The 14,236-nt window shown below is 41.7% G+C and overlaps 1 protein-coding gene across 2 annotated transcripts in view; it reads left to right on the forward strand.

The window, feature by feature from the left end:
* LOC112257812 (glycerophosphodiester phosphodiesterase domain-containing protein 5) overlaps positions 1-13,687 on the forward strand; it is a 47,692-nt gene extending 34,005 nt beyond the window's left edge. The window contains exons 3-17 of one of the 2 annotated variants that reach the window (XM_024431677.2): positions 1,369-1,472; positions 1,683-1,776; positions 1,886-1,945; positions 2,055-2,153; positions 2,254-2,347; positions 2,545-2,690; positions 4,563-4,645; positions 5,021-5,171; positions 5,421-5,642; positions 5,763-5,908; positions 6,095-6,242; positions 11,842-11,924; positions 12,360-12,374; positions 12,744-12,856; positions 12,989-13,687. In XM_024431677.2, coding sequence (XP_024287445.1) covers positions 1,369-1,472; positions 1,683-1,776; positions 1,886-1,945; positions 2,055-2,153; positions 2,254-2,347; positions 2,545-2,690; positions 4,563-4,645; positions 5,021-5,171; positions 5,421-5,642; positions 5,763-5,908; positions 6,095-6,242; positions 11,842-11,924; positions 12,360-12,374; positions 12,744-12,856; positions 12,989-13,065 — 1,635 coding nt within the window. In that variant the 3' untranslated portion in view covers positions 13,066-13,687. The remainder of the gene's footprint in view (positions 1-1,368; positions 1,473-1,682; positions 1,777-1,885; positions 1,946-2,054; positions 2,154-2,253; positions 2,348-2,544; positions 2,691-4,562; positions 4,646-5,020; positions 5,172-5,420; positions 5,643-5,762; positions 5,909-6,094; positions 6,243-11,841; positions 11,925-12,359; positions 12,375-12,743; positions 12,857-12,988) is intronic. The other variant, XM_024431678.2, reaches the window with a different exon arrangement.
* Positions 13,688-14,236: the final 549 nt, after the last annotated feature.

Consider the following 14,236-nt stretch of genomic DNA (forward strand, 5'->3'; position numbering starts at 1 on the left):
TAGAATATAAACGTGACCGATCGCCTCGATTCGGGCTTATATAGCAGAATTTGAAATAGTGTTTTTTTAGCTAAAAAATGGTAAAACACACTGCAGTTGGAGAACAATGGGAAAGTAATTTTTCTTTTAAAAATGGCCCTTGAATGTTTTGGTATACCTTCTGGAGAATCCCAAAAAATGGCCCTTGAATGTTTTGGTATACCTTCTGGAGAATCCAAAAAATGGCCCTTGAATGTTTTGGTATACCTTCTGGAGAATCCAAAAAATGGCCCTTGAATGTTTTGGTATACCTCCTGGAGAATCCATTCAGCATCGTTCACACCCTCTTAACCCTTAGCCCCACCCATCTCTTTAACGATTCACATGTGAGGCCATTTGCTAAACAGAGTGATTAGTTTAGTAAACAACCAAAGATTTCAGGACTAAAAGTGGTAAAAGTATTAGCCTAACAATAAGGAAAACTCAAGGTAAAAAAAACACTTGATCTAGTCCTTGGCCTATATCCTAATCTGACTTTGGTGCAGGTCATGTTGTTCTTCACATTACCGTCTCTGGTAAACACACTATATCAAACACAATAAAAAAGTGGATTTGTCACATGCACCGGATACAGAAGGTGTAAACAGTACAGTGAAATGGTTACTTGCATAGTAACAATATAAAAAACAGAAAGTGTCCAGATAAAAATATTTTATAAATATTTTTGAATTATTAGATTACGCTTACCTGACACACTTGTCTAAATTGATGGGTCATGTGAAATAAATGCTATAACCACTCCCCAGCCACATCTAGTTAAGTGGATGAGTCACTATTCTCTAGACTTGTACACATGTTCATGAAATACAATAGATGGCCGTAATCACCCCTGGGCACCTGGCTATCTTGATGGGTCATGTAATTATCTGGCGAAGTGTTTTGTTTAGACATGTAGTCTTTTGTTTAAACATGTAGCTAACTAAACAATGAAGCGGCATTATCCCAACTCATGCTACTACCAACCATTACAAACATTGTCATAGCTGTAATATAAATCTGCAGGTAGCTAAAGCTAACCAACCAGGTTCAATGTTAGCTACAGTAGCTAACATTAGGCTATAACGAAGAATGGAAATAGTTTTCCAAGGCCAAACCAACTAGGCTCGTCATTTAGCAATTGTATTTGTATTTACGGATGGAATACAAGTTTGTTATTAAGGAACTTGAAAGTTCACTTGTTCCAGAAGGCATTTGTGCCCCCCAAAAAAACATTTTGATAAAAAATGTTTGTTCAAATGACTCTCCTGAGAAGTAGTGACGTGTGACATATGCCTAATTTCCTGAAACGAGTCACAAATGTCTTCTTCTTGTCTGTTGTGTGTTCACCAGTGGGAGTGTGCATGGTTCATCATCTTGTGCAGCACCTTCTCCCTGCTCCTCTTCTGGGCTTACTTCTGGTTGGAGGCCCACAATGACTACAACCAATTCAACTGGTGAGTGGGGCAGTTAGTCCTTACCAGAGTGACTGTGGGCTGTTTGTACCATTGTTTCTGTCCTTCAGAAGCACTCTCTCGTTTGAGCAGTTTTAAATTAGTAATAGAACGTGTGCATATTTCAATATCTCCTAGAAGAGCTTGTCTGTTTCATCCTCTTCTTGTCAAGGCACTGGTTCACCTTCCCCACCCGTTGTCTCTCATCCTCAGGTTACTATACAACCGTTCTGGGGAATGGAAGGACGGGACTGTCCCCATTCTGGCAACCACCGCAGTTGGCTTTAGTTACATTACATTTTTAATGGTGAGTGAGTTACCCATGTTTGGTTATATGCTTATACACACAGTAAAGCACATGTTGCTACAGCAGCTTCAGTGTGATCTAACCTGATTGTGGCTCTGTTCGTTTCCAGATTTTAGCACTTTGTCATATTTCACTGGGACAGCAGCTGAACCTCTACTGGATCCACAAGGTAGGCTTCCAAATGAACTCTGACCTACGGAAATAAATACCGTATTACTATTAGCCCTGCATAGGAATGTGTAGGACAAATCAAACTGTTAGTATGTTTTTTAACTCAGGTTGGTGTGTTGGCTGCCTTGATCACCACTGTCAGTGGCGTGGTCTCCATCGATGACGTCTGGGGGGACGAATGGGACATCATCCTCATATCTCTACAGGTCTACATCTCTATTTGTCTCTGTTTCTCTATTGGTCTTTTTTAGATGTTTGTGTGTAAACAAGGTTATAAAACTCCTGTCTTCCTGTGTTGTAATTCAGTCCACAGGGCCTTTCCTGCACATAGGAGCTCTGGCTGCCGTCACAGTGCTGGGCTGGCTAGTTGCTGAACAAGTGGTCCGTGCAGAGAGAACCAGTAAGTGTTGTGTTGGCTTAGGATTGGCTTTCACTGTAACTCTGACCAATAATACCAATATTGTACATATTACATCATAATTAATATCATTGTAAACCATTATAACCATTAAGATGTTTTAACGAACAATAACTGCAGCAGCATTCAGAAATTTGTGAGACCTAATGTCCTCACTCTGTGGTCTTCCTCCTTCCCAGAGTTCCACATGATATTGCTGCTGGTTTACCTGAGTGTCCTGCTGGCCCTCTACATGGCTCCCCTTGCCATCTCCTCACCCTGCATCATGGACAAGAACAGCCTCAAATCTCGACCTGACGTCATTGGACGACGGGGAGCGCCAATGGTAAGGCAATGGCTCTACTCTCTAGCCTCTTCATGTAGATCATTAATTATTAAATAGGTATAAGCGATAATGGTGGCTGGAGTTCACAATCACATTCAATTTGAGAGCTGTTCTGCTTCAGGGTAATGAATGTACTGAATGTCTTGGAGCCCCAATAAAGAGCCCCATTAGCGAACACTATTTACTTGCTGGACAATGAAACAGTTCATTGGATAGGTGGAGTTCACAATCAGGTTCAAACAGGTCTGCTTTGTGACATGCACTGACTGTGCTGCCTTGACCTGGTAATGAGTGCAGGCTATATAGGGCCAGACAAACAGCATTTGTCCAGTCAGTGTATAACCTAGAATCTATTGACGAACCGGTAATAATCATTTTTTAGTTTAAGCTAAAGATATAATTTTGCATGGGCTGTGTTTCAATCCACCGAAACCACCTATGTCACCCTTCCACATCTGTGGTGGAAAGTGGCAGAGCTACAACGCTGTTTGTCAGACAAGGAGACATCCCGAAAACTGGCCGTACACAAAAACATATTAGCATGCAAACGGTTTGGCCCACAAACTAATACAAACAACTCTATAGAAAGGGGAGACTCTCACAAACACAATGTTCTCTATTTTGCTCTATGACCCCTCAAAAGTGTCACGGGACTCGTCTAAAGGTAAGGGGCTAAAAGGGGCTAAACATGTGTAAAAAAAATACACAAATATTTCCTGACATATAGATATAGGACAGACACTTCAATACCTTATTTTTTGTGATTTATTTTTGGACTGTCTTTTTTGTGATTTAAGAATGTGTTATTCAATTTGTTTCTATGGGCTATAGTATTTTTATTAAAGGGCCAAATTCTATATATTATCAAAAATGTGTATATATATTTTTTAGACCTGAAGTGGTCCTAAAATTGTAGATCAAATAGCTAAAGGATCCATTGTGTGACCTTCTTAAAACAATTCCATATGTCGCCCCCCCTCCCCCAACGGAGTAGCAGTAGGTTCATTGATCGAGAGCACATTTGTTAGGATTGTAGATGTTTGGTTTGTTTTCTACTGTTGGTAGGGAACACAATAAACTGTCCTGTCCCGAAGCAGCTGGGTAAGTAAACATTGTTCCAGACCACTTGCTTTAAACAAATACACACTCACACTGTAGCCCAGACACACACTCTGCCTATCTACCTGCCTTCAAATCACAAACGCACACTCCACAAACACAAAAACACAAACACACACTTTCAGCCCGTTAGGGCTTGCCTCTATTGACTCCTGCTGTGGGTAATATGGTAGCTGTCTGTGGAAGGAGACAGGAGACCAGTGCCTGAAAGCTGCTTACCAAAGGACAAGACAGATTCATTATTCTGTCTTTCTATGAGCTTTATTCTACAAACTCAGACAAGGACCTCTTCCCTCAGGAGAAATCAAAGGATCAATATATTCAGAAGTGGATTAGTATGTCTAACATTGTACGGCTGTAGTAGGTTTGAGTTGTGGTGTAGATACCTGTCTTTGTCACAGAGAGTGAGGATTCATTTCATTGAAATGATGATGTCAGAGGTGTACTGCTGTAAATGCCTCTCTGTTTAAGTAAACGTGCCTCTCTGACATCCACTTGCTAGAAAGATCAATGGATTTTTTACAGGTCTCACCAACCGCACCATTTGTACAACGTTTAAAAAGCTTATGATAAAAGATAACTCCCGCACATACAATTACCTCTTTTGCTGACCTTTTACCTATTTATTAAAATAGTGAAATAATAATGCCACCCACCACTAGATCAAATGACCACCATCAGATTCTAACAACCCATAATAACCCATTATACCTCTCTAAGGCTGTCCCTCTGTCTGTGTGTCCTGTGCTGTAGCTGGCTCCAGAGAACACCCTGATGTCCTTCAACAAGGCTCTGCAGCAGGGGGTTAGCTCATTGGAGGCCGACGTCACCGTCAGGTAACCAACCATACTCGACCAGCCAATAACCTTACCCCACCCCACCCTACCACCTCAATGTTTGGAGCAATGAGTTCTTTACAGTAGACTGGGAACGAATCAATAGCAACAATCTCAGGGTTTAAATGGTTATAGAGCAAATCTAAAGAGCCCCATTCTGTCGCTGCCTTTGATATAGTCAACATGTTTTAAGACCATTTTAATCTCACATCCATTCATTTTCAATGCATTATAGGCCTTTTATTACAGGCTCTTTTTTTCCCTTACATTGCCACAGAAACATGATCTTTATTTATTAAAGCAGTGACATAAGTGTGAATGACATATGTTGCTGGTTCAGTGATGTAAGTCTGTGGTCCCACCTCTCCCCTCCAGTCTGGACGGGGTGCCCTTCCTGATGCGAGACCGCACCTTGAAACGGACCACTGACATCGCCAAAGTCTTTCCAGACAGGCAGGACGAGGACGCCTCTCTCTTCAACTGGACAGAGATTCGCTCTCTAAATGCGGGGCAGTGGTTTTTGGAGGTACCTTTCTCTCTCTCTCTCTCTCTCTTTCTCTCTCTCTCTCTCTCTCTCTCTCTCTCTCTCTCTCTCTCTCTCTCTCTCTCTCTCTCTCTCTCAGTATCTATGACACTCTCTTTCTCCTTGTATTGCTTTTTTTCTTTGTCTCTCCCTTCTCTAGTCTACCTCTCCCTCTCCCTACACCGAGACAATTTTAGAATGTATCTTTTTTTGCATCACTTCATAAAATATATACCCTCTCTGTCTCTCCAGAACGACCCCTTCTGGACTGTTGGGTCTCTGACAGGGAGGGACCGGAACCGGATACGGAACCTGACAGTGTGTAGCCTGGTAGAGATGTTGCGTCTGGCTGCCAGGGCCAACCGGTCAGCCCTGTTGTATCTCCGCAGACCTCCCCCAGAACACCCACACTACAAGACCTGGATCATGGACACCCTGTGGGCCGTCCAGAGGTCTGGGATATCACAGAAGAGAGTGAGAAGGACTCTGTTTATGGGTCTCACTGAATCCTTATTAGTAATATTGGTAGAAAAGTGTGAATCAAAAAGCAGGTCCAGTCTCTTACCCTGTGTCTTGTGCCCTATTGCTCTTTAGGTGACGTGGACCCCGGACACAGACAGGGGCCGTGTCAGGGGGCTGCAGCAGACCTCCTTGGAGAAGCTGTCAGTGGAGGAGCTCAGACACAGAGGCATCAGCAGCCTCACCCTGCGCTACTCACAGGCCAGCAACAAGGACATTCAGTAAGACATACCTACTGTTACTCTCAAACACTAACCCTAACCCTTCACATGCTGTGATCTTCCACAATCTTAACCGGACATGCCCCAAGAATCTTATCTGGTAGGTCCACAAATGTTATCTAAATCCCTAACCTCACCCTGTATTACTCACAGGCCAGCATTTCCAATAACTATTTGTCTTTGTAGGGACTTCTTGGCAAACAACATGAGTGTGACGGTGTACCCGGTGAATGAGCCGTGGCTTTACTCAGTGCTGTGGTGCAGCGGGGTGTCTTCTGTCTCCTCTGACACCCCTCAGGTCCTCCGCAAGGTGCCTTACCCCATCTGGCTTATGGTAAGCAGCTCCACCTTTTCTTTATTTTTACTGTTTTCTACGTTGATGAAGGGGGAAAAAATATTTGATCAATTTTAGAATATAGCTGTAATGTAATAACATTTTGTACATTGCAAAATAATAGTGAAGACATCAAAACTATGAAATAACATATATGGAATCATGTAGTAACCAAAAAAGTGCTAAACAAATCAAAATATATTTGATATTTGAGATTCTTCAAAGTAGCCACCCTTGATTCTTTTGGCTATAACCTGATTTCATATGCGTTATTTCATAGTTTTGATGTCTTCACTATTATTTTGCAATGTAGAAAATGTTGTTACATTACAGTTATATTCTAAAATTGGTTAAATCTTTTTTTCCTCCTCATCAATCTACACACTACCCCATAATTACATAGCGAAAACAGGTTTTTAGACATTTTTGCAAATGTATTAAAAATTAAAAAAATACCTTATTTACATAACTTTTCAGACCCTTTGCTTTGAGACTCGAAATTGTGCTCAGGTGCATCATGTTTCCATTGATCATCCTCAAGATGTTTCTGCAACTTGATTGGAGTCCACCTGTGGTAAATTCAATTGTTTGGACATGATTTGTAAAGGCACACACCTGTCTATATAAGGTCCCACGGTTGACAGTGCATGTCAGAGCAAAAATCAAGCCATGAGGTCGAAGGAATTGTCCGTAGAGCTCCGAGACAGGATTGTGTCGAGGCACAGATCTGGAGAAGTGTACCAAAAAAAATCCCCAAGAACACCTTGGCCTCCATCATTCTTAAATGGAAGAAGTTTGGAACCATCAATAAACTTCGTAGAGCTAACTGCCTGACCAAACTGAGCAATCGGGAGTGAAGAGCCTTGGTCAGGGAGGTGACCAAGAACCCGATGGTCACTCTGACAGAGCTCCAGAGTTCCTCTGTGGAGATGGGAGAACCTTCCAGAAGGACAACCATCTCTGCAGCACTCCACCAATCAGGCCTTTATGGTAAAGGGGCCACTCCTCAGTAAAAGGCACATGATATCCTACTTGGAGTTTGCCAAGAGGCACCTAACCGACTATCAGGCCAAGATAAACAAGGTTCTCTGGCCTGAATGCCAAGCATCACGTCTGGAGGAAACCTGGCACCATCCCTACGGTGAAGCATGGTGGTGGCAGAATCAAGCTGTGGGGATGCTTTTCAGCGGCAGGGACTAGGAGACTAGTCAGGATTGAGGAAAAGATGAACGGAGCAAAGTACAAAGAGATCCTTGATGAAAACCTGCTCCAAGGCGCTCAGGAACTCAGCGCTCCAACAGGACAACGACCCAAAGCACACAGCCAAGACAATGCAGGAGTGGCTTTGGGACAAGTTTCTGAATGTCCTTGAGTGGCCCAGCCAGAGCCTGGATTTGAACCCATTTAATTGTCTCTGGAGAGACCTGAAAATAGCTGTGTAGCAACGCTCTCCATCCAAACTGACAGAGCTTGAGCGGATCTGCACAGAAGAATTTGCGAAACGCCCCAAATACAGGTGTGCCAAGCATCTAGCATCAAATCAAGTTTGATTTGTCACATGTGCCAAATACAACAGGTGTAGACATTACAGTGAAATGCTTACTTACAAGCCCTTAACCAACAATGAAGTTTTAAGGAAATACCACAAAAAAAACTAAGAGATAAGAATAACAAATAATTAAAGAGCAGCAGTAAATAACAATAGCAGAGCTATATATAAGGGATATCGTTACAGAGTCAATGTGCCAGGGCACATGTGTCGAGGTAATTGAGGTAATATGTACATGTAGGTAGAGTTATTAAAGTGACTTTGCATAGATAATAACAGAGAGTAGTAGCAGCAGCGTGGAAGAGGGTGGGGGGGGCAATGCAAATAGTCCGAGTAGCCATTTGATTAGCTGTTCAGGAGTCTTATGGCTTGGGGGTAGAAGCTGTTAAGAAAGAAAAGCATTTTGGACCTAGACTTGGCGCTCCGGTACCACTTGCCATGCGGTAGCATATTGAACAGTCTATGACTAGGGTGGCTGGAGTCTTTGGCAATTTCTAGGGCCTTCCTCTGACACCGCCTGGTGAAGAGGTCCTGGATGGTAGGAAGCTTGGCCCCAGTGATGTACTGGGCCGTACGCCCTACCCTCTGTAGGCCGAGCAGTTGCCATACCAGGCGGTGATGCAACCAGTCTAAATGCATAACATTTCGAGGTTCTGAGGACCCATTTCAGTCTCCTGAGGGGAAAAGGCATTGTCGTGCCCTCTTCACAACTGTCTTGGTGTGTTTGGACCATGATAGTTTATTGGTGATGTGTACACCAAGGAACTTGAAGCTCTCAACCTGCACCACTACAGCCCTGTTGATGAGAATGGGTGCGTTTTCTGTCCTCCTTTTCCTGTAATCCACAATCATGTCCTTTGTCTTGATCACATTGAGGGAGAGGTTGTTATCCATCCACCACACTGCAAGGTCTCTGACCTCCTCCCTATAGCCTGTCTCATCGTTTTCGGTGATCAGGCCTACCACTGTTGTGTTGTTGGCAAACTTAATGATGTTGATGGAGTTGCTTGACCATCCAGTCATGGTTGAACATGGAGTACAGCAGCGGACTGAGCACGCACCCCTGAGGGGCCCCCATGTTGAGGATCAGCATGGCAAATGTGTTGTTACCTTCCCATACCACCTGGGGGCGGCCCGTCAGGAGGTCCAGGAACTAGTTGCAGAAGGAGATGTTTAGTCCCAGTGTCCTTAGCTTAGTGATGAGCTTTGTGGGCACTATGGTGTTGAACGCTGAGCTGTAGTCAATGAATAGCATTCTCACGTAGGTGTTCCTTTTGTCCAAGTGTGAATGGGCAGTCTGGCGTGCAATAGAGATTGAATCATCTGTGGATCTGTTCTTCATGCTTTAGTTTTTGCTTGTAAGCAGGAATCAGGAGTATATAGTTATAGTCAGATAGTAGTCAGATTTGTTAAATGGAGGGTGAGAGTGAGCTTTGTACGCATCTCTGTGTGTGGAGTAAAGGTGGCCTCGAGTTTTATTCCTCTGATTGCACATGTAACATGTTGGTAGAAATGAGGTAAAACGGATTTAAGTTTCCCTGCATTAATTAAAGTCCCTGGCCACTAGGAGTGCCGCCTCTGGATGAGTATTTTCTTGTTTGCTTTTGGCCTTATTCAGCTCGTTGAGTGCATTCTTAGTGCCAGCATCAGCTTGTGCTGGTAAATAGACAGCTATGAAAAATATAGATAAACTCTCCTGGTAAATAGTGTGGTCTACAGCTTATCATGAGATACTCTACCTCAGGTGAGCAAAACCTTGAGACTTCCTTAATATTAGATTTTGTGCACCAGCTGTTTTTTTACAAATAGACACAGACCACCACCCCTTGTCTTAACGGAGGCAGCTGTTCTATCTTGTCGATGGACCGAAAACCCAGCCAGCTGTATGTTATTCATAACGTCATTCAGCCACGACTCGGTGAAACATAAGATATTACCGTTTTTTATGTCCCATTGGTAGGATAGTCTTGATCGGAGCTCATCCATTTTGTTGATGATGATGGTTGCACATTGGCTAATAGGACTGATGGTAGTACTCACTTGCTATCGGATCCTTACAAAGAACCCTGACCTACGTCCCCGATGTCTCTGTCTCTTATTCATGCCAATGACGGGGGTTTGGGCCTTGTCGGGTGTCTGAAATAAATCCTTTGCGTTCGACTTGTTAAAGAAAAAATCTTTGTCCAGTACGAGGTGAGTAATCGTTGTCCTGATATCCAGATGCTCTTTTCGTTGATAAGAGAAGGTGGAAGAAACATTATGTACAAAATAATTACAAATAACGTGCAAAAACACACACAATTGGTTAGGAGCCCGTAAAACGGCAGCCATCTCCTCCGGTGCCTTCGTTCAAGGGGAGGGTCATGTGAAAATGTTTTTTACATTGGGGAGGGGAGTGCATTTTTTTCATGACACCTTGTGTTGGACCAGCCCCTCCCCCCCAGTAAATTTAGATCTGTCCCTTATTAATGAGCAGTTTGCCTAATTGGGTAATGGAAACACTTCAACCACTTCATTTTTATTCAATACTGTTGGTTTTTGGTATGACATCATTACATCCAGCTGTTTTTATCAACACATGATAGTTACAACAATTGCCTGCTTGGCTGTGTTTCCATGTATCTATTTTCTATGCAAACTTTCTACATGTAAAAAATAAATCACTGGACAAGTTAATGGAAACATAGGTAGTGAGTGCAGCCTAATGAATCGCATTGGTTAAAGAGAGCCGTTCATTTGGCTCTCTAATTTGCATAGGCTACTGGTAGGCCTAGGCTTTTTGCCGATTGTCTGCAGATTATTTACTAAATAATTTTGATGAAGATGGTGAATCTCCACTGCAGGAACAATAGGTATTGGAGAGCCTCATTCTAGTCCAAATATGATCATTCAGGCCCTCACGGAATACAGGCATTAAAACAGAATTGAACAATTTTCAAATATGTATTGACCTTAGTAGGGAATCAACTAAATCTATTGAAAACGTATTAGTTTGCCCAAGTTTATCATAAGACATGAACAAAATGCATCAGTGATTTTGAATTTCCTGCAACTTTCTGAAGAAGCAACATGAATACCACTTTGTGTAGACGTTAGCAATGATGCTAATGAAAACAGTCTTCTGGTAGATGAAAGACTTTCCCAAAAAGCTTGTCAATTTAATGTTAACTACAAAGTAGCCTATGCTTACCTGGAAGAATTATATCATGATTATATTCATCATGTTTAAAATTCATTAGATTTTTCCCAGACCTCAAAATATCGTTTAAGTATTGTTGTGGATTTAGAGCATCCAATTTTGTGGTTTTTCTAATAAAAAATAAAAACAGAAACCTGGAAAAACAAAACCTTTAATTTATTTTTCAATATAATTGTGAGCTATTTAATGAATTTTTCTGATTTAATAAAATACATAATTTTCAGACAAACATTGTGGCAATTAATATCTTGCAGTAAAACTGTAAATAAGACTAATCTCAAGAGATTATATTACAACAAATTTTTCTAATCTGGGAGGTAAACTCAAAAAAGTATGGAATTCAGGCATTAGAATTTACCAGTCACCACCAAAATAGAGCTCCTTCTGCAAAAAAATGTATGATTTTCAGACAAACATTGTGGCAATTAATATCTTGCAGTAAAACTGTAAATAAGACTAATCTCAAGAGATTATATTACAACAAATTTTTCTAATCTGGGAGGTAAACTCAAAAAAGTATGGAATTCAGGCATTAGAATTTACCAGTCACCACCAAAATAGAGCTCCTTCTGCAAAAAAATGTATGATTTTCAGACAAACATTGTGGCAATTAATATCTTGCAGTAAAACTGTAAATAAGACTAATCTCAAGAGATTATATTACAACAAATTTTTCTAATCTGGGAGGTAAACTCAAAAAAGTATGGAATTCAGGCATTAGAATTTACCAGTCACCACCAAAATAGAGCTCCTTCTGCAAAAAAATGTATGAAGTACTGTATGTTTGTGTGGTTATGCTTCCATCTAGTGGTGGAGGATGTTGGTTCTCATTGGCTGTCTTGTTGTTCCAGAGCCCAGATAAATACTGCTTGGTCTGGATCACCTCCGATCTAGTCTCCATCGCCATAGTTATAGGAATATTCATCTTTCAAAAGTAGGTACCCATTGTTTTATTGAGATTCTATTATCAAACTTGATTTCCTTCTCATTTTGCTATGAGCAGTTGTATATTTGCAGCATACTTTACACTGCATTAATACTATATGTCTGCTTCACTGTAAAAGTTGAACTGTTGTGTAGTTGTAGAGGTCTGAGTCTACTTTGATCTCTGTGATGAGGTTTGTGCTACATAGCCTTCTGCTTCTCAACTGACTCTTCTGCTCTTTCCCTTTCACTGCCCTGCCTTTCTGCTCTCTCGCGTTCTCTTTGTTGACTCTCCCATTCTTCTCCTCATCACTGTCTTTCCATTTCTCTCCTTCTCACTATCTCTCACTTGTTCCTTCCTCCTTCCTCTCTCTTTGCCTTGTTTGTCCTTTGTTCTGCCTGATCTGCATGGTACGTTTCTCTGCTGCACTCTGGCGTCTGTCAGCTATCATGTGATCAGGTAACTGAGGTGACTTCACTGGCTCATGTTGCTTCCTTGTTTTCTGTCTTCTATCCTTGAGCTTCTCGTGTGGCTCTAATGTTCATGAACTCAGTGAACACTATAGGTTTCATTTGTCTTAATGTATTCATCAATTATCAATGTTTTATCAATTATAACAAGAGGAGGCTGCTGAAGGACAGCTCTTATTAATGGCTGGAATCTAGTCAATAGAACTGTATCAAACACGTCAAAAACATGGTTTCCATGTGGTTGATACCACTCTGTTGACTCCATTTCAGCCATTATTATGAGCTGCCCACCCCTCAGCAGCCTCCACTGATTCTAACGGTGTGTCTGACGGTGCTGTGCGTCTCTGTGCTGCACCAGGTGGAGGATGAGTGGCATGCAGAACTACAATCCAGAGCAGATCATGCTGAGTGCTGTGGCGCGCAGGCCCAGCCGGGATGTTAACATCATGAAGGAGAAGCTCATATTCTCAGGTACCAAAACACAGGAAAAGGGGAAAAAATGTGTGTTGCCAGCACCATGGTCGAACTAATCCACTTGACCTAATCAAGAACGGAAAAGAGTGAGGGTCAAAGTTTAATTCTTCTTTTTCTCTCCTTTTTTAGAGGTAAGTAATGGAGTGACCAGTACAGATGAACATCTATATCCAGAGAATGGCTATGACATTGGGCAGTACAAGTGAGCTGTGTCTCTGTACCTGGAGACCAGGACAATGGTCCATTCAGATGAACTGTCTCTATACCATGAGAATGGCTATGCCAATGTGCAGGAAGGATGAGTTGTCTCTGTACCTGTCTGCGCTGGTTGTGACAGCTACACTTATGACGGCATAACATGGTGACCGCAACAGGCAGAATCACAATAGCTGCTACTGTAAACATGGAGGTTTCTACCAACATGTCGGAAGTTTGAACTTTAAAAAGTTCTGAATGTTCAATATTTTGAAGACTGTTGACCTTCTTGCTGGAGTGACTTTTTTAGAAGTTGTTCTGACGGATCATGGGATGTTTTTCTTCGATAATTTGTTTATATAGCAGAGGAAAAGCGACCTGCTCTGGACATTGAGTTGAGTTTTTCTGTTATTTTATTTTCCCTCAGAGGATTTTCATGGTTTGGAGTTCTGAATAATATGATATAAGACTGAATTCACTAACATGTGTGTCCTCTCCTATCGATGTGTGAATGACATTTTGCATTATTGGAGTGAACTGTTCTTGCATTGTCAAATCAAATTTTACTTGTCACATACATATGGTTAGCAGATGTTATTGCGAGTGTAGCGAAATACTTATGCTTCTAGATCCGACAGACAGTGCAGCAGTATCTAACAGGTAATACAGTTGAAGTCGGAAGTTTACATACACCTTAGCCAAATACATTTAAACTCAGTTTTTCAAAATTCCTGACATTTAATCCTAAGAAAACTTCCCTGTCTTAGGTCAGTTAGGATCACCACTTTATTTTAAGAATGTGAAATGTCAGAATAATAGTAGAGAAAATGATTTATTTCAGCTTTTATTTCTTTCATCACAGTCCCAGTGGGTCAAAAGTTTTGGGTAGCCTTCCACAAGCTTACCACAATAAGTTGGGTGAATTTTGGACCATTCCTCCTGACAGAGCTGGTGTAACTGAGTCAGGTTTGTAGGCCTCCTTGCTCGCACACGCTTTTTCAGTTTTGCCCACAAATGTTCTATAGGATTGAGGTCAGGGCTTTGTGATGGCCACTCCAATACCTTGACTTTAAGCCATTTTGCCACAACTTTGGAAGTATGCTTGGGGTCATTGTCTATTTGGAAGACCCATTTGTGACCAAGCTTTAACTTCCTGACTGATGTCTTGAGATGTTGCGTCAA

Source organism: Oncorhynchus tshawytscha, linkage group LG09, assembly GCF_018296145.1.
Source record: "Oncorhynchus tshawytscha isolate Ot180627B linkage group LG09, Otsh_v2.0, whole genome shotgun sequence".
Classification (NCBI taxonomy): Eukaryota; Metazoa; Chordata; class Actinopteri; order Salmoniformes; family Salmonidae; genus Oncorhynchus; species Oncorhynchus tshawytscha.